Source organism: Tinamus guttatus, unplaced genomic scaffold (assembly GCF_059628265.1).
Source record: "Tinamus guttatus ecotype Peru unplaced genomic scaffold, ASM5962826v1 Tinamus_guttatus_pri_ptg000434l, whole genome shotgun sequence".
Taxonomy (NCBI): Eukaryota; Metazoa; Chordata; class Aves; order Tinamiformes; family Tinamidae; genus Tinamus; species Tinamus guttatus.
This window is the reverse complement of record NW_028288968.1, coordinates 2,087,006-2,105,002: the sequence shown is the minus strand read 5'-3', so window position 1 is coordinate 2,105,002 and position 17,997 is coordinate 2,087,006. Positions and strand designations below refer to the sequence as shown.

Sequence of the window (17,997 nt, the reverse complement as noted above, 5' to 3'; positions counted from 1 at the left end):
ACACCAGAGAATCCACAAAGGAGGCCAAAATCAAAAACCAGTGTTCAGATTTTACCCCCATGCGCCCCAGCTACCTTGAGGAAGGAGGGCATGAGGATGAAAGAGGGTTGAAGCGTCTGGATGGGGTTGGGGATGAGGAGCCGAGGGAGGGTAGAGGGCTCTCCCATTGCTACCCCAAGATCGTGGCTACTTGTGGCAGTGTGGCACTCACCTTGTTGCCTTTGGGGCCAGGTGCCCCGGGAACGCCCTGCAGGACAAGGAAAATAAATCAGAAAAGCGGACCTGGCTTTGCAAGGCCTTCAAGCTCTCCTGTCCCACTCAGTGCTCTGGAAGGGTCAATGTACACCCAGCCCAATCACCAGGGCTCAACCTCCCTCTGGCTCATAGAAAGGGCCAAGAAGCCCTGCCTGAATGCAGACGCAGAAAGCAGGGGGAGCAAAGAGACCTATGCAATGGGAGGGTTGTGGGAACCAACAGCCAAGGGATGCTCTTAAGATCCCTTTCCCAAAGAACTTCTCCCCTTCCACCTGCAACTCCAGGCTGAATCTCTTCTTTGCCTCCCAGCTATCTCCTCCCCATGAAGCCTTCCAGGGATTGGGACCCCTTGCACCAGGAGATGTTTCTCTCACCCCACAAGAAGGACCGTAGCATGGAGGGAGTATCACAAAGCTTCCACAGCTCAAAAGACACAGTGATGATGTGTAAGTCACCTCTTTTCCTGGGAATCCTGCAGGTCCAGCTGGCCCGGTGAATCCATTCCGTCCCCTCTTACCATGCTCCCCCTTGAACACAAAATTTTTTGAGAAGGAAAACACCCTGGTGGGAAGTTCCAAGCTAGTTAGAAAGCACAAATCTGTGCTCCTACATGTTCCCTGGGCTGGCAGCAAACTGAAGGAATAACTTGTAAAAATGCTGTGATATCATGTACAACAAGTTCTGCGACTGAGCTGGTCCCCGTGTGGACCTCTTCCTTGTAGAGAAGAGAGTGCAAAATGTGGTTCTGTTTTGCCTGTATGAAGGATACAACCACTGCCCTTATCTGATCTCTTAGGGCAGAAAATCAGCTAATCTGCTTAAGGCCTTGAGAAGAGGCTGCAGCTACATCCGAGGGAAGGGTCACCCTGGCTTTTGCTGCCAGTGATGCTCCAAATGCCTCACAGACTCCCAGGACACGAGTGTGGCTTTAAGCCTCTCTTCAGGCCCCTACTATCGTAGACTATCAGAGAGAGAGTGAGTTTGCACGTGCAAACGTTGTACCTGCTTCCCTGCTCAGCTGCTATGGTCCTGGAGACGTAGGGAGGAGATTGCTTGAACTGCAGTAGACACCCATGAGGACAGTCTCAGTAGGACTATCATTACTCTCACATTGAGGAGGTTAACATGATGCAGCACAGGTTCCTCTCACCACACTCCACTTACCTTCTGTCCTGGCACCCCAGGGAGACCTGGTGTCCCTCTCTCCCCCTGAGATCCAGGGATGCCGGGGTTGCCACGAATGCCTTGGATGCCCTGGGCTCCTGGAGGTCCTGGGGCCCCTGGCTCACCCTGTTGCCAAGGAATCACATGAATCATCCATGAAAACACTGTCTCTTCCATCCCTGTTCTGTCTTGATTTAACTTTCTTTTGTGCAGGAGTTCATAGGTCTGCCCATCTAGCAAGTCTACATGAGGAACCTACTCAGCCTAAGCTCATCCCATATCCAGCTGCATCTTCTTTACTGTGGAGACATCAGCAGCTCTGGACAATGCAGATCCTAGGTAGGATTAACTGCTCCCAGGAGGTGCCATTGGTCATGGAGGAAGCCTGGGGAGTCTCTGTGAATGCACAAGATCCTTGCACACAAGTGGAGCCAATGCCTCCTGCTTGTCCCCAAAGCAGGGATCCTAGATCTTGAAAAGAAGGGGCTGTACCATTGCTTGCTAAGTGAGGACCCCTTATCTGCAGACCCACAGTGCTCTGTAGTGATTCAAATCCTGCTTGCCTGCAGTGTCTCATAGGATCTCAGAAGCCCACCTCTCCCAAGACTGTAATTCCCTTTTCTTTTTTTCAACATCCATGTTTATCCTCTGCACCCAAAAGAAACATCCGCTCTGAAATGGCCCCTTGCAGGACACAGAGCTGTCTCAGACCCAGGTGGTTTGACATGTGATGGTGTTTTGGCTATCTTAGGTTGGGTCTGGCTTTGGTGGCTTATCTTTTCAGTCTGAATCAGCTCCACGACACAACCTAGTAGTGGAAGGATCAGCAAGGATTACAATGACCCCAAAAAACCCACATGAGAAGCCATCTAAACAAGAAGAAAGGCTTACCTTGTATCCAGGGGGCCCAGCCTGGCCAGTGGGGCCTCTGAACCCAATTCCTGGTTCTCCCTGAGAAGAAAAGATCAGGAAAAAGCAACCCCGCTCTTTCCACCGTGGACTTGACAACCTCAGAGTTTGCTTCATCCTGCTCGTTAAACATCCAGCTGAACCCTCTCAGAGCAGATCACACATTGAGGACTACAGAGTCCTTGCTCACGATCGCATCTTCTCTAGATGGTGATAAGTACGATCTGATCTTTTCTTGGAGAGTCAGAAGATTGATTGTGGGAATATTACAGAATATAGTGTCAGAGGGCTCTGGGTAAGACTTGTATCTTCTAACATTACTCGTTATAAGGTAGGTGTCCTGTCCATGTGAGTCAGCTGGAGTCCATCTCTAATCAACACATCCCTCATCCAGCTTTCCCAGTGAGTGACCCATCCCAGCCATGCTGAGCCCACATCTCAGGATGAAAGGAGGTTACCTGGGCACCTCACTGAGATGGTTAAGTGAGATACAGGAAAAGGAGAGAAGCCATGGAGGGAGAGCAGAAGACAAGTTCTCATGGTGTAAGACCATGACCATGGTACTAAAGTTGTTCTTTACCTTCTGACCATTTTCACCTCTGTCTCCTTTGGGTCCCTATGAAATGAAAAGAGAGTTACCAAGCCTGTGATTCCTCCCACGAGCAGAGGTCATGTGAATGATAACTTTAGAGTGAAGATTTCTTGTCGTGGTCATAGCAGAGTGGGGCAGGTGGCAGCTCAGGGATGCCTCTGACCTCCACCTCTTGCCTCCTTTGCAGAGGAGGTGGGAACGACTATGTGACCAAGGAAGAGCCAAATGCCCTAACACAGAGCCACACTGCTCCTGTGAAGGAGAAGGGGCTGATGCAGATAGTGACAGGATCCAAATGGGGACGGGGTGGGTAGGGCCACTTGGGCCACTTAGCTTGAAACACCATCCTGCTCTATCTGCAGCTCCCGATTCCACAGCTCACCTTTTCTCCAGGTTCTCCCATCTCTCCAGGTTGCCCCTGCAAGACAAAAATGTCCCATCTGTTATTTACCTCCCGCCCCTCTCCCATTTCTTCCCACGTGCATGTGTCCTCAGGATGCTGCAGATGACAGGCATTTGAAGACATGCTTCTTGAGCATACACCCCATTAGCCTGTCCTCAACTGTTTCTTCTCTTCCAGACCTTCTTAGCATCCATCTGCAGCCCAAAATACCTTGTGTCAATGATTCATCTGCCTTGTATTTGCATATTGCATGCTTCCTTGCCCTTCTCATAACCATCGGAGCCCAACCACCGCAGGAGGAACGTGACAGTGGGGGTAATGAGTTGCCCTCTTGCAGTCTCACCCTCTGACCCTGCTAATGGGGCTGTTAGAGATGGTTTAGGCAGCAGTGCGAGTTGCAAACTGTTCAAAACCTCCTGTCCAAACTCACTGGAGTCTGTGGAGTGATAGCTACCTTTTCTCCTTTGCTTCCACGGGCTCCTGGAGCTCCCCTCTCTCCCTGGAAAACATCAGGAAACCCCTTCAGTCACAGGCATGTATGTGTAGGAGAGCTGCAAGGAATTTCCCCTGCCCTCTCAGGATCAAGCTGGTGCTGCTCTGGGTCCTGCACCACTTTTTGGCAAATATCTGTTTGTGGAGGGCCCTCTCCCTTCCATCACTTGCACTCCCAAACCAGCTCAGGGACCTGAACTCATCCCTCTTACCCTAAACAGCAAAAATGAACAGATAGGAAACCTAAATTGTGGAATGAGGAAGAGAGATGAATGATAAACTGATGTGTCCCTCTCCCAGGACTCTGCAGATGAGTTTGAGGGAGACTGGAGAAGTTCACAGAGGAGCAAACTATTGAGGATCCCTCTGTCGTTGGCCAACAACTGGTCATAGTGGTTGATTGCCAGCCAATTTTTACCCCTTATTCCTGAGTCTCTACATGACACTGACCCGGGAATGAATCAATTCTTCCCAGAGCTGTGAGACCTGGGAAGGGAGGCTGGGCAGGTGTGTTTTGAACATGTAACATTCCCGGTGGTGCAAGCATAGATCTTGCAAAACGAGAGACAGTTAAGAGCAAAAAAAAGCAGATACTTCATTTACTCCACTGCTTAGAACTTGCTATGTTTAAGACAGTTAGGTTTGTATAGGGGCTAAGTGAGATTTGTATTTTGACCTCTTTCTTATATATCTGTACTAAAAGGATACATAAAAACACTGACCTTTTGGATGTGGGAGGGTAGATCCACTGGGCCTATTTCCTGCTTCTGCAAGAAAAAAACACACATACAGAATCCATCTGGGATGCTGAGCAGCAGCAAACGGGCTCAGCCACATCCTAAGTGACACAGCTTCAGTGACGGGAGCTCTGGGACAGGTACCTTAATTCTCCTGGAACGCTGAGGGCCTGGGTATGTCTTGAATTGGAATAACAAAGAGAGGATGGTGTGAGAATGACTGAATAAATGTGTTATCCCTCAAAGAGTCTCTCAGAGCAGTGAGATGTTGCACAGCAAGTCACTACATTGCGAGCAATGCCCTGACACCTGTCTTAGTTCTGACCTCTGTGATGGATAGCAATGAGAATGTGCTTTTTCTCATACTGTATACGAATTCCTTGCTGTCCATCAGGACCTTCCTTATGGTCAAATGTAGGGGTAGGGTCACATATTGGTTTAGAGGAAATTTGTTCAAACACAGAAGAAATCTGCTCATTCATAACTCATTCTCGTTCATAACTTGTGGAGGTTGGGCTTTCCATCTTACATTTTGCAAAACCAATGCTTTGCACAACCCATGATGGGAAGTTGTATTAAGGCAAGTAATATAACTGTGCAGACCTGCAAGATGTTAAGTTTTATAGTCACATGCACATGTATACACTTCTGAACATAAGCAAACCCATACTAATATATTCTGTGTTCTCAAGACACAAGATAGCCTTCAGTTATGCTGCTTTCTCCATGAATCAGGCTATTATGTTCCCCCATTGATTATGTTTGATTTTCCTCACTTCTCTTTTCCAAGTAGCATGTGTTGCCCTTGCCAAACACAGGGAGAACAATCTCCTTTACCAAGAAATATGGCTTTGCCTACAGCTGCTTCTTGCTTTATTTATTAACATTTATTGGCAACCTTTTACCCCCCTCCAGATTCATCATGGCTTTGAGCAAGAGAGAAACAGCCAGTGTTTCCCTCACATCCATGCACCTAAAGACCCCTCTGATGTACAGTCTTCACTCACCGCATATCCAGATGGGAATCTTGCACCTCCTGGGGCACCAGGGGAATGAACCTGCAACAGAACCAACAAGGAACCATCATCTCCCTCTTGGGTCATGCTGAAGGCTCTGCTCTTGCAGAGACCAAACCAATGCCGTGTTGGGGAGCAGGTTCTTTACCGGGTGCCTCTCACGCTCTGCAGATCTCCTGGCTCTAACGCGTGTTGGCAATGCAAAGCCATCATCCCTGGAATTTGCATTTTCCTGCATGAGAAGGAAGCGGCATCCATCTGAGCAACTAGTACTATCCCTTATATAGCACTGTGCAATTAGCTTAGCTTAATCACAAAAAAAACCACACAGTCAAAATGTTGCAATTTTGAGATTAAAATTTTAAAATGCTTAGCCTTTTCCATGTTAACAACCGTGAATTATCTACTTGCTGCTGTGGAAGTGTTAACATTCCTAGCTATTAGAATTAACAGGATATCTCAATATACAGCAATTACTCCCTGGATCACACAGGGGAGGTAGCTCTTGGGAGCACTTGCAGGAAAAAAAAAAAAGTCCTGAATTCATCTCATTTTTTCCTAGATATAATGGGCAAGACATTTAGAAGGTTAAAGTTAAGGAAAGGTAAAACCTAAGCAAAGTGCTTTAAAGAAATGTTGGTTAGTCCAGCCCTAGGTGTTAGGCTTGCAAGGATGATGGGGTGCTCAATAAAGGCAAATTTCAGATAAAACTCTGCCTGGACTTGTAGAGGAGGAAAGGTAGATGCTGTCTGCACCCATAGGGTGTTTCCCAGTATATCCCAGGTCCAAAGGTTTTGGAGGCTGCTGCTCCGTGGTCCTCAACCAGTCTCTTGATGGATGTGCCTACAAGTAAGGACTATGGGGAGTCCTGTTTGGGTGAATTTAACTGGCTGGACAATGCTTTCGCCTAGTGAGTAATGAGGCTGGGAAGTTTCTGATCCACCAAAATATGTAAAGGAAAATTGTTTGGGGTCCAATTAAAATTGAAATGCTCCTTGAAACATGGCAAGGACAGAGACAGAAGAGATGAAAACAAGATCAAGGAAAGGCATGGACTGTTCAGAAGCAGCCACCTCGGGCGATTTGTGCGGACGGGCTGGAAAAACATCCCTCAGGTTTAGGTAGAGATGGTTTGGGTGGATTGGGTGCTACCATGCAACTTCTTGCATGTTCCTATGCGCATCCAGGGTACAGAGCGCCTCTGTCTTGCCCTGGATCACAGCTTCCCTGCAGAACAGGCGTCACTTGCTGTACAATTTGCACATGCACAAACACCTTCCCAAGGGAAGAGCAGTGGCCAGGCAAGCCCACAGGTTGCCAAGACCTCTCTTGGAGTTTTTGCATGGCGACCCGTACATATTCGATCTCAAAAAACTCTCATTTACTGAGGGCATGGGAAATTGCTGGGGGTAATAACTGGCCTTCGCACGGCAATTCCTCTGCAATTTCAGCATTTTCCTGCTTTGAGATGCCAGCAATGAGACGAATAGTAGAAAGGCTGCTGCTTTCTAAAGCGACAACATCCTGATAGAAGGTAGCAGTGTAAAGGGAAAGGAAGGGAGAAAAGAGAGAAAGGACAAGGGAAAAAACATATATAGAGAAAATGGAAATAAAAAGGGAAGTAAAGATAGAGAGAGAAAGAGACACAGGAAAGGGAAAAGTAGAAACTGGGTAGAAAAATTAAGTGCCAGTCACATTGTATATACAGATACAATCAGGGGGTTTATCTGAATTAACTTGGAAAATGACTAGGTTCAGCTCTGCTAAACCTCTCTGGAAAAACTACTTAGAGTAAAAATAGTGTCAATTATTAGTGTTTTTTTTTTTTTTTTTTTTTTTCCAAAATGTCCTGCAGACTGGAAAAGAGGTGGGGGGAAAGGGAGTGAAAAAGGAGGCAGAAAGCTTAGGAAAATTGATCCAAGCAAGCTTTAGGCAGGAATTTACAAAGAATTAGGCTTGGAGGGCCAGATTGCCTGGAATTAAAATGACCCTAACGTGAACCGAGATGCCTGGGAGGAAATCTGAGCAGGTGGAAGAGCTTCATGTTCCTTGCAGCTGTATCGGGATGGGCTGCAGACACTGGAGATGGAGGAGGCAGGAGCCAGCAGGATGGGTCCAAAACACCAAAGAATTGAACCCATGGAGAAGGCAACTGGCTACTGCTTCTTACTCAGGTGCTTGCACTAGGTCCCTTCCTGGTTTTTCTCTTTTTATCCTTTAATCTGCTTTCACCATTAACACCGACCAGGCAGAAATTACACTTCTGAGATCAAACTCCTGGGCTATTTCAGGCTGCCTATCCCCAAGGTCTCCTGAACCTTCTATGGGTAAAATTCACGATAGCTGCTGCTGCTAAAGGGAAAACAACAGGCTCTATTTTCCCTGCTCGTTTTGCTCCCCTGATAAGCTCTGTCAGGATACAGCAGCCACCAGGGACCTGTCTGGCTTCTTCAAATGATGCTGCCTCTACCAGCATAGTGATCACTGAACACGGGAGCAGCAAGGGTGCTGCCCAGATGCTCATTTTTTCAATGATTCCTCCCTTGATGGAGAAACCAATAACTAAAACCAACCAACTAAACATACCACCACTGTCAGACAGCATTGATAATGCAAGCAATATTCCAGAGAGCCTTGGAAAACCAGCCCAAAAGAGCTGGAGATGATCTCCTATAAAATCAAAGGGCAAAACATTGCCTCATCTGCCTGTATGCTGGTTCTGATAACTCAGGCATCAGCAGACAGGGAGACGGATAGAGAGACCTTCTCATCCCAGCTTTCTATGCCCTGCTCTCCGGGTTAATCAGATTGATCTCTAATTTCTCATGTGAAATGTAAGCTTTCAGTTTCCATTCTCCAGCTCTCACTCTTCCTTTCGCCGCAAGATTAAGGAGCCCTTTAACATTCTATGCTTATTCCCCGAGAAAAGCTCTTCTGCGCAGAAATCAAGTCCTCTTGGTCATCCTTTAGTTCTACTAAAAATCCTGTGATCTTTAGGCCTCTCATGATAAATGAGTCTGCATCCCCCTGCAGATCAATGCCGTAGCTTGGCTCTGCACCTTCCTCATCCTTAAAAAGGACAGTGGGCTCCCAAACAGGACACAGGAGTCTTGTTTTTGTCCCTTGGGGTTGGATAGAGGGATGAAGTGAATTGTTCGCATCTCTGATTACTGAGGATGGGGCTTTCTGCCAAGATCTCACAGCGGGAGCTGCTGACATTCAGCATGGCCAAGTGAATCCATTCCCTTACCCTACTGCATCTAGGTCCCTGGATGCATTTAGCTCCCTGAAAAAGAGGGGTCCTTCCCTCTCCATCGAGGAGGGAGATGCTGTGTCTGCTAAGGGATCTGACATTAAATCCCTCCACGCAGGCACCCATACAAAGCTGCAAGGAGTCTCCTTTAGGAGGAATCACTTGCATGGCTATGGCCTGCAGCTTCAGATGGAGCCACGGATTTGGGACACCCAAGTTCATGGTCCCCAGATGCAGCTCTCCCCATTCTAAACAGCTCAGTCCTCCAGGAGCTGCATCTGAGGACCATGAACTTGGGTGTCCCAAATCCATGGCTCCATCTGAAGCTCTCCGCAACAGGACAGACCTGCAGCCTAATCCCGGGAGAAATGAGGGGGTTTGGGCTCTATGCTAGCAAAAAGGAATCTCTTTCCAGCTTAAACATGCTGGGTCTGCATCCAATGGATGCTCAGTCCCAGAACCATCGTCTCTAGAGCTGCAGTTTACATGCATGCACGTGTGTGCATGTGCATGCGTGTGTGTGCACAGCCCTCTTGTGGCTGCTGCAGCAAAGGTGGTTCCAGCTTCTCTCTGCAGTTCAGAGTGGTTTTAGTTTGCAAGGAGGTTGCTAAAGCGAAGGGAATGCAAGCAAATTTTTGTCAGGTTACTCAAAAACAGGGCTTCCTCCTTCACACAAGCACCTCAGTGCCTAAATGCATTTAAATCGGATAAAAGCATTTGCATTTATAAAATGGCCTAGAGAGTGCACGTTCGCTTGTCAGCATCTATAAGAGCTGGAAGACACTAGTTTCCTACTCAGACCTTAAAATCCTCTTTTTTAAGGGGGGGCCATCCCTTAAGGATGCAGCAAGATGTACCAAAGCTGGGCTCCGAAGGGCACATGTCAGCACTTAAGATGCCATCCTGAGGGTCCAGGGATTATTACTGAGCATTTGTAAACAGTAGAAAGGAAAATCTTATCAGTAAGTGTATCTTATATTAATTATCTGGGGTCTGCATTGCCTGTAGAATATTAGAAGCCTGGTGTTTTAAAACAGAGCTGATTACTAATGGCTGTTCAGCTGACCAAGTGTGAAAGATAGAATGCATGCTGAAGCCCAACTTATTCACATTAGAAAAAAATATATATGATTTTTAAGTAGGTAATTAACCACCCACATTTGCCAAGGGCTCTGTTGGGTTCCCACAGCCCTGCATGCATGCAGAGGACAGGGCTGGCTGTCAACCTCACCTCCCCTCACCACCCAGGAGCAGAGGCCTCCTGGGGAACGGGGCAGACGGTCCCGAGACCAGCCAGGTGTGTGAGATGGTCACCACAGCCCTTATCTATCTATCTATCACTTATCTCCACATTGGTCTATCACCTGGCACTGCTGGGGAGGGCATACATGGCTGCTTTCCTTCTGCTCTGGCTGTCCTTCCAGCTTCTCCTCCAAGGGCTCAAGAAGCTCCACGGGCTGGTTACCTTGCAGGTCATCTTCAGAGTGTGGTGAGGGCACAGCTGAGCTCTGCAAAGGATGATGTCCACAAATGAGTGACACATTAACAGAGCAAAAGATGGAAGGGGAGACCATTTTCCCAGCTGTTACACTGATTCATGCAGACACTTTCATTAGTCCCTTGTGCTCTCTGTAACTTAGTTTTTTACTCGGTGAGATAGGGTCAAAACTCACAGACTTGCAAGGTTTTGTCCAATCAGTCTCTTGGAAATGTTATCCCTTTGCACCTTTTATATTGTCACATACAGAAACATAATCAAAAGTCACCGAAAAGGCATTTACATACACTGCAGAGAGGAGTGTTTGATCCACTTGAGTTTCTGTCTTTCCTTCTCTCCTCAGGCTGGTTCTCTAAGAACCCCATCACTTTCTCAGAACGGTTACCCATGGGCTGGTACTCTGGTTCATGATCAGGAGCAGATGGACCCTGTGGAGACAAAATAAAGTTTTTGTTTTTCTGAAGCAAATCCCCACCATCCTGCTTTATCAGCACTGCTGTTTATTCAACAGCACATTCAGAGATGATTGGAACAAGAGGCAGGTTGGAGAGGCAGTTTGCTGAGATCTTTCTTGCACATCATTTGGCAAGTGCTGAGGAGGATGGGCTGGGGCAGGCTGCAAGGAACTCCAGGTGAAATCCAGCCTAAAGAGGCTGTTCCAGGTTAACAGAGAGGGTATTTGCAAGTGCTGAGCAGTGCTGGAAATCAGCACCTCAAGAGTCAGAAGCCATTGCTGGAGACAACAGTGAAATTATTCTTTCTGGCTTAAATTAACAGAACTAAATTCTCCTCCAGAGCACCCAGAGCACTTTCCATTTAATCATTTCTGAATGCATGTGTTTTTTTTTTTTTTTTTTTTTTTGGACCCTGTGAAACACCCCTGCTTGGATTTACTGGGTGACTCTCAGCAGCTTTAGCTCTTTTTCTAGTGTCCATCTCCAAGTGCCTGGCTGGAGTCCCAGCAGCACATCAGTATCTCCCCAGTCTTTTATGACAGATTTAGGGAACTGGGAAGAAGCAGTAGTGCTGAGATGAAAACAAAAGTGAGTCTGGGCTGGAGAAAAGGGGCCAACATTTTGCCTGTACTCATCTGCAGCCCAAAGGGCGCTCTTTGTTCCAGGGTTCTTTTCTTACCAGGATTGGAACTGGTAACACAGTGCTAATATCTGCAAAGCTCAGTCTCCTGGAGAATATCTGTTCATCTAACACATAGTAGGGCCAAGTTTCCATGACACAGTCCCTAATAAGCCCAACAGAGCCATTTTTTGTGTCTTTATACCCAAATCTCAGCACTGCTGGTTGCAGGGGTTGCTTGCACATATTCGGTTGGGGACCTCTGGTGCAAACACACCTACTGATGTTTGTGCAGCTCTGTGGCCCTCCCCACCCCTTAGGCACCTAAAATGCTGTCATACGGGTCATCAAGAAAAGCTACATCTCACCTGAGATTATGGTAGGAGCCTGGAGCAGAGAAGGGATGAGTCTGCCTAACCCTCTCTAAGTGCCTGAGCAACTGGGCTGTCACTGAAGCAACCACTGAGGATAAAAAAGGTCTTTGGCAGCTGACTCCAAACATCCCCACAGTTCTTGTGCTCATTTCCTACCAATGAGTAGGAAGGTTTATGGACAGTGAGTCACTTCTTGGCTGCCATAAAGACAGAATTAGAAAAGTGTCACCTTGTGAGAACTACTGCCTGGACTATCCCTACAGGGCTATCGCAGCTATCTGTATGGGCAACTGAAGATCCATGAATACAACAGCAGCTATGAGACATGGCCTGAATACAGCCAGAGGTGTGTTATGCCACAGAAGAACCCAGATACAGCATAGATATTAAGCCTTAACATCACTAATGAATTCCTAATGCCCATAATTACAAACTTGCAATTGCAAAGGAATCATGTGACTAATTATCTCTAGTTACTAGCCTGATTACTCAAGCAAATGAAGTCTGCGAGGTGACACTGTCTGCCAGTCCCTCTCTCGGGGAATCTGAACCCAATCTAACAGGACTGGATCCATCCCTTCCTGCGCAGGAGAGACACATCTAGATGTCAACCTTGAAGTGAGGAGTTACGGAGTATGTTTAGCAGCATTCTGGCATAAAACCAGTATGGCTGGTATGGCTGGAAAACTGCTACAGCCTGTGCTGATTTTTACTCAGACAGTAATATAGAAGAGGAGGAGGAGCTGGCATTGGGTGGAGAGAAGGGAGGAGAGATATTAGCAGTAGGAATCACTGGAGCCTGGACTGGGAGCCCACAGACATCAGATAGATATGCAATCTTTTAATATTAATATCTGGTCTGCTGCAGCAGATGGACAGGAGCACAGATCAACATGAACTGGATTTTGTCTGCTCTGCTGCTTGTTCTTACCTTAGTGAGTTGCTCTCCAGACACCGGCATCCCAAACTGAGTCTCCACAGCTTGATTTTGGGCTTCTTCGCTGACCCCTTTGCTGGCCACAGCATCACGGGGTCTATCAAATGTATCCTGCAACAACACAGATAGCAGGTCAGTGTGGCTGTGACAAATCTGAGCTTGTCATATGTGTGTGACAAGCTGCATCCTAAGTTGTTTCTCCCTACTTCCCCTGGATATCCAGCATGCCCTGCCCCATTTGGTGGCCTTCTCCTCTTCCCTGGATATCTAAGGAACAAATAGCCAGCAAATGCCCACCACTTTCAGGCTTTCTTTCTCAGCTAGCCCTGCATCCCTTCGCTTTTGAGGCCACGGTCACGGTTACTTCCCTTGCACTCAGCCCCTTTTCTCCCCTAGCACACTCAACACTCCAGCAACAACCAGTTGGGTCAGGGGTCTCCTGCTCAGGAGTCACAAGGAGTCACAAAAAGAGTGGTCAATTGAGTCTTTAATTTCTCTAAACTCACTCTGAAGAAAGACTGCCTTAGCTCAACTTTTAGATTAAGGATGTTGATGTGAGCCATTAGCATCCTCTAGCTCAAAACTTGTTATTGCCGGGTTTGCAAGTCATTGTAAACTGCTTTTTAGCAGATAACCCTCCAGCCTCCAATGATTCATTTGCTTTGCTGTCTCCTCCTCCTCCTCTCTCCTTTTGCTTCAGGTCTGCCTGCCCCATGAAGAAGACAAATACTCACGCTGTGGTCAGGGACTTGCTTAGCCTCCTGCTTCCTCTTGGATGCCTTGCTTTTCCTACAGCTGCCCAGCTGCTGGATCAGCCCTTCCAGTCCATTCTGCAGGAGTGCATTGGTGAGGTCCTTCAGCAGTGCCAGCTGCAACCAGGGGACAAATTCAAGCAATGATCCAGAGCCACCCAGCTGCTCATGAGATACCCAAGAGTGAACACAGCCATCCTGATATGAAAGCCAACGTGTTTCCAGTGTGACTTGCTGCTGTTTCACAGGTCACTTGGTCACCTTGACAGCCAACAGCTGGTTTAAATGCAAGTGCCTACCGTTTAGGTGTCCATCGAAGGAAGATGATTTTTTTATAATGAATAGAGAGCAGGTTAATGGTGCTTATGCTGCAACTTTCCCCACCATGAATAAAATATCTATCTTTGGATAGAGTCCTTAGCTTCCCTTGGTCAGGCCCCCCAGAACTGACCTGAAAGTGAGGAGCCTACCTGGTAAGTAAGTGCCTACATGGTAGATACTAAAAGCTGAGATTATTGAAGTCTCTGAGTGTGGTGGTAACCTTAAGAGCAGAGCGAGAGTTTCACCAGCCCAGCATCACAGCATCACTATTACCTGTGTTAGGAGTTTAACAACAACCCAAACTGGCCTTTGTGCTACACACTGCTCATATACTAAGGCAGTTGGTCTATGTCATGATGACTTTTCTCTGGGTTCCACAGATGGGTAGCTATTGCACGTCCTGATGTCAGATGAGTGTCTAACAGCTTGGGACATGCAAAGTTAGAGTCAGACATCCTTTGGAGAGCACATCTTTGCCTATGAGGGCTCCCAGAGGCAAAAGTCTTGGCCATTGACTGCAGCCAGAGCACTCAGAGCTCACGTGGGTCTCTTCTTGGTGGCTGTACAGAGAGAATGCTGAAGCAAGGCCACCTTGTCAAGAAAGAATGTCAAAGCATTACCTACCTTGATGCCATTTGCTTCAAAAAACCTCTCCAGATCCTGTATGAAAAATGAAGAGCATAAACATGAACTCAAGCACATGCCTTGAAGAACAGAGCAAAGCCCTCCTCTGAGTTACAACCTGACTCCACTGCCTTAGCAATCCATGGAAACACTGATGATGCCTTGGAGATGGCTCAGGCATTCAATCCTGTGCTACTCTGGATGTGAACACCCAGATTAGCTCTTTCCAGAGCATCTTCTCGTTTGGGTTTTATCAGTATTAATCAGCTTGGGAAGGGATTCATTTCACAGTTAAATCTGAGCTGGTCAGCTATGGTTCCCATGTCAGTGCAAGTATAGGGGATTTGCAGAGGATAGTTTATTTATCTCTGTTTTGAAAGGGATCCAAGGTGATCTCTTAGCTGCATAACCAGGGTACCATCTCCCACTCATAACAGGGCTGCCCAACCTGCCTAAAAAGCAGAAAATTCATCCCAGGATGGACTCCCAGGTTGCCTAAAACAGGGGCAATATCACACAAACGTGACTGATGAGGCTGCCTGAGGGCACACACAGGCTCAGCTCCAGAGTTCCCTGTGCCATCCATGAATCCCCTCTGCTGTCCCTACTCCTGGACAGAAAGGGAGGTGGCCCAACATAATACACTATACAATTTTCACTTTATTTACCTTCATTTCCACTCCTTTGCCTGGTGGACCAGGATCTCCCTTCAAGCAAACAAGAAAACGTTAGCCATTAATTAGGTCATTAATCTGATGAGCAGGAAGAAGAGGAGCTTGAAGGAGGGTGGCTTTAGAGCATTGCAAACAGGGTTTGTGTATCCAGCCCTTACTTTGCTACCACCTGTCTCTGTGACCCTGGACAAGCCCTGTTGATCAAGGAGGGGGTTTAATCCCACCCTGGGGAGTTCTCTCATGGGCACAGACACTGGTTGCACTTCTCATGATGGGAGGTGGCTGTGGTGCCAGTGGCACCACAGTCCGGTTCAAATATCTCCAAAATCGGAGGGCTCCTAACCAAGTGTCCCATGGATGGGCTGGCTGGATGCACTCGTACAGCGCAGCACGGCTCCCGAGGAAAGGGATCAAGGCATCCCTGGGATATGAAATACCAGAAGAGCTACCGTTGCTGCTGCTGAAAAGCTGAATTAGCAGCTAGGAGATCCAGCAGCAAGGCGAGAAGCACGCGATGAGGCAAGAGGCTGAATTCCCTCTCTGATGGGCTTCATTTCACTGAAATCTGGTTCCTGTGCACAGATTCCGGTGGAATGAAGGGCGTCAGAAAGGCACCGATGGTGACAGCTGCCAACGCACGATGGTCCCATGCTCCAGGCAGGAGAATGCAAGATGCTGCAGGGCAAATGAGCCACGTTACAAGAACATGCTGGCTGTCATTGAACCTGTCATTTCCATAGGGTTGGGTCCCTTGAGACCACATGGGGACCAAGGTCTTCGGGGTGGGAGATCAGGGCTCCCCACACTCATACTGTGAATGGGATGCACTTAAACCTCGTCATCTCCACCCTGCTCTGGATAAAGCCTTCAAGGTGAAGGAGATGCTGGGCTGCTTGTGGGTTTGTTCTTTGCTTATTTTCCTATTGCCTTTTTCTTTCAGAAAGGTGTACATCTGCCCCACAGCACAGCTGGAGAAACTCAGTGCTCAGAGCAGTACTGATCTCAGCCCTGGACCATTCAAAAGGCAGATGGATAAAACTGGATCCTGTCTAGGGTAGGAGATCAACCTGCACCTACTGGTGCAGCTTTCTGCAGCATTTTCCTCTCTGACAGGTGAAATATTTGGCCCCATCTCTAAAGACGCTGAGATAGGTGTTGTATCAGGAGCCTTTTCTCCTTCCATCCCTTTCCGATCTGCTGTCTAGCTTGCAGGATGAGAGCAAAGGAGGGGAATATCCCCAGAATTTTAGGAACTAATTTTGTCTCTAGCTCCTGAGCCTCGTTTTTCTGCTTAAAAGCATCACTGTCACTACAGATTAATGAGCCCAGATGAGAAGCTCTTCTTCAAAAATCATGCCTTGATGGGGTATGAGAAATTTGAGATGAGTGCTCTTCCTCTCTGGCCAGCCCAACACCATAGCACCAACACAAAGATGCCTCCATGCATTTAGGCACATACCTTTGGGCCCGGAGGACCTCTTTCGCCTTTCAAGCCATCCTTCCCAGGATCTCCCTGTAAGGCATCAGGAACACATTAGCTCCAGTTCTTCTCCCTCTCTAAAATTCTCAGGGGAGAAGCTGGTTTCACGGTTCATTATGGTGTTTCCCTTGCACTGGTCCCAAGTTAACTTGCCTTTCATGTCCATGAGGACCAGCAGCCTTTTCTCTTAACCATCTCATTGATTCATGTCATTAAGTTAAAATTTGGGGCAATTCTACTCTTCACTTGAAATTTGCTGCTTTTACTTTGGACCTAAAGATGGGCTTATGTGTCATTTCTGCTTTTTCTTTTGTTCCGCTGTCTCTTCTGGGATAATAACTGGTATTACAAAACTTTGCCTCAATTTCCCTGCCATGACAGCTTGGCTAATGAAACAACAGAATCGAGATGGAAAAATTTGGGACTGAGTGCTCTGAGACATGGAGATGGAATCGATCCCTAGAGATATTGTCTGTAGTTCTTGTGCTTTTGTGGTTCACCATTAGCTTTGCCTGTGACCCAGGCTGGGTATCCCCACACAAGTGCTGGGGGGAAAATCAGCAAACCAAGCTCAGGTCCCTGCAAAGCACCTGCCCTAGCTGTACAGCATCTGTGTCAGCCTTTCCATCCAGTACAGACAAATTTAGGCAGAAATTGATGCTGTGGCTGGTCTGCCTCCTCCTTGGCTGGCTCATTTCCTCCCCTGTCCCCTGCTGCACGGCATACAAAACAAATGGACAATTCACAAACTTTGTTAAAATCAGGGAGAGGGGGGTAATTAAATTCTTCCTCATCTCATTGGGCTACTCTCTTTAACAAAGAGATTACATAGATTATGCCATGTTTCTGCCTCTCTTCCTTCACCAGACAGATGCTGTGTGGCACAGCCAAAGATGATCCCTTGCTGTTTACTTTGCTAAACAGAGTGTAGTAAGGGGCCAAGGAGCTGCTTAGAGACAGATCACAACTTGTGTGTGCCCCAAGCAGGACACACTGGCCCCTGGCATGTAGTCATCAGGGGTTGAGCACTATGTTCAGTGGTCTTTTTTTTCACAGTGCTGAAAAAAAGACGGACTAAATCCTTTTCTGCTGTTTTGAATTACTAGGATTTCCATTTGTGCTGGATCCATCCCACTGTGAGCCATCTCAGTGCTGCTGCTAGATAAAACCTCCTCTAGACCTACCCACAAGCAGAGCTATTGCTATAGTAAGGGAGCTACTATAAAAGCAATAGGTCTGCTGTTCTGGAGGAATTCACTGCAGTTATTCCAGCATCCAAATCATCTTATTGACTTTTGGCAAAGCGCTCAGGCTCACAGCAAACTGAAGTTTCTGAATGGTTCTTACCGATACCTGAGTAGAAATGTTCACTCTGGGTTGCCCTGCAGAAACACAAAGCCCTGGAAGGAGAATTGAACTCCACACTTCCCCAGCATCATCAA

At 47.4% G+C, this 17,997-nt stretch overlaps 1 protein-coding gene across 1 annotated transcript in view; it reads right to left on the bottom strand.

Moving 5' to 3' along the window:
* LOC104567717 (uncharacterized) overlaps nt 1-17,997 on the bottom strand; it is a 96,259-nt gene that overhangs the window by 32,597 nt on the left and 45,665 nt on the right. Inside the window, exons 48-64 of the mRNA XM_088531834.1 lie at nt 16,535-16,588; nt 15,070-15,108; nt 14,402-14,437; nt 13,439-13,573; nt 12,699-12,815; nt 10,607-10,747; nt 5,717-5,800; nt 5,560-5,610; nt 4,697-4,732; nt 4,538-4,582; nt 3,778-3,822; nt 3,303-3,338; nt 2,909-2,944; nt 2,311-2,370; nt 1,420-1,545; nt 711-782; nt 212-247 (exon numbers count right to left, since the gene is read on the bottom strand). Coding sequence (XP_088387960.1) covers nt 212-247; nt 711-782; nt 1,420-1,545; nt 2,311-2,370; nt 2,909-2,944; nt 3,303-3,338; nt 3,778-3,822; nt 4,538-4,582; nt 4,697-4,732; nt 5,560-5,610; nt 5,717-5,800; nt 10,607-10,747; nt 12,699-12,815; nt 13,439-13,573; nt 14,402-14,437; nt 15,070-15,108; nt 16,535-16,588 — 1,149 coding nt within the window. The remainder of the gene's footprint in view (nt 1-211; nt 248-710; nt 783-1,419; nt 1,546-2,310; nt 2,371-2,908; nt 2,945-3,302; nt 3,339-3,777; nt 3,823-4,537; nt 4,583-4,696; nt 4,733-5,559; nt 5,611-5,716; nt 5,801-10,606; nt 10,748-12,698; nt 12,816-13,438; nt 13,574-14,401; nt 14,438-15,069; nt 15,109-16,534; nt 16,589-17,997) is intronic.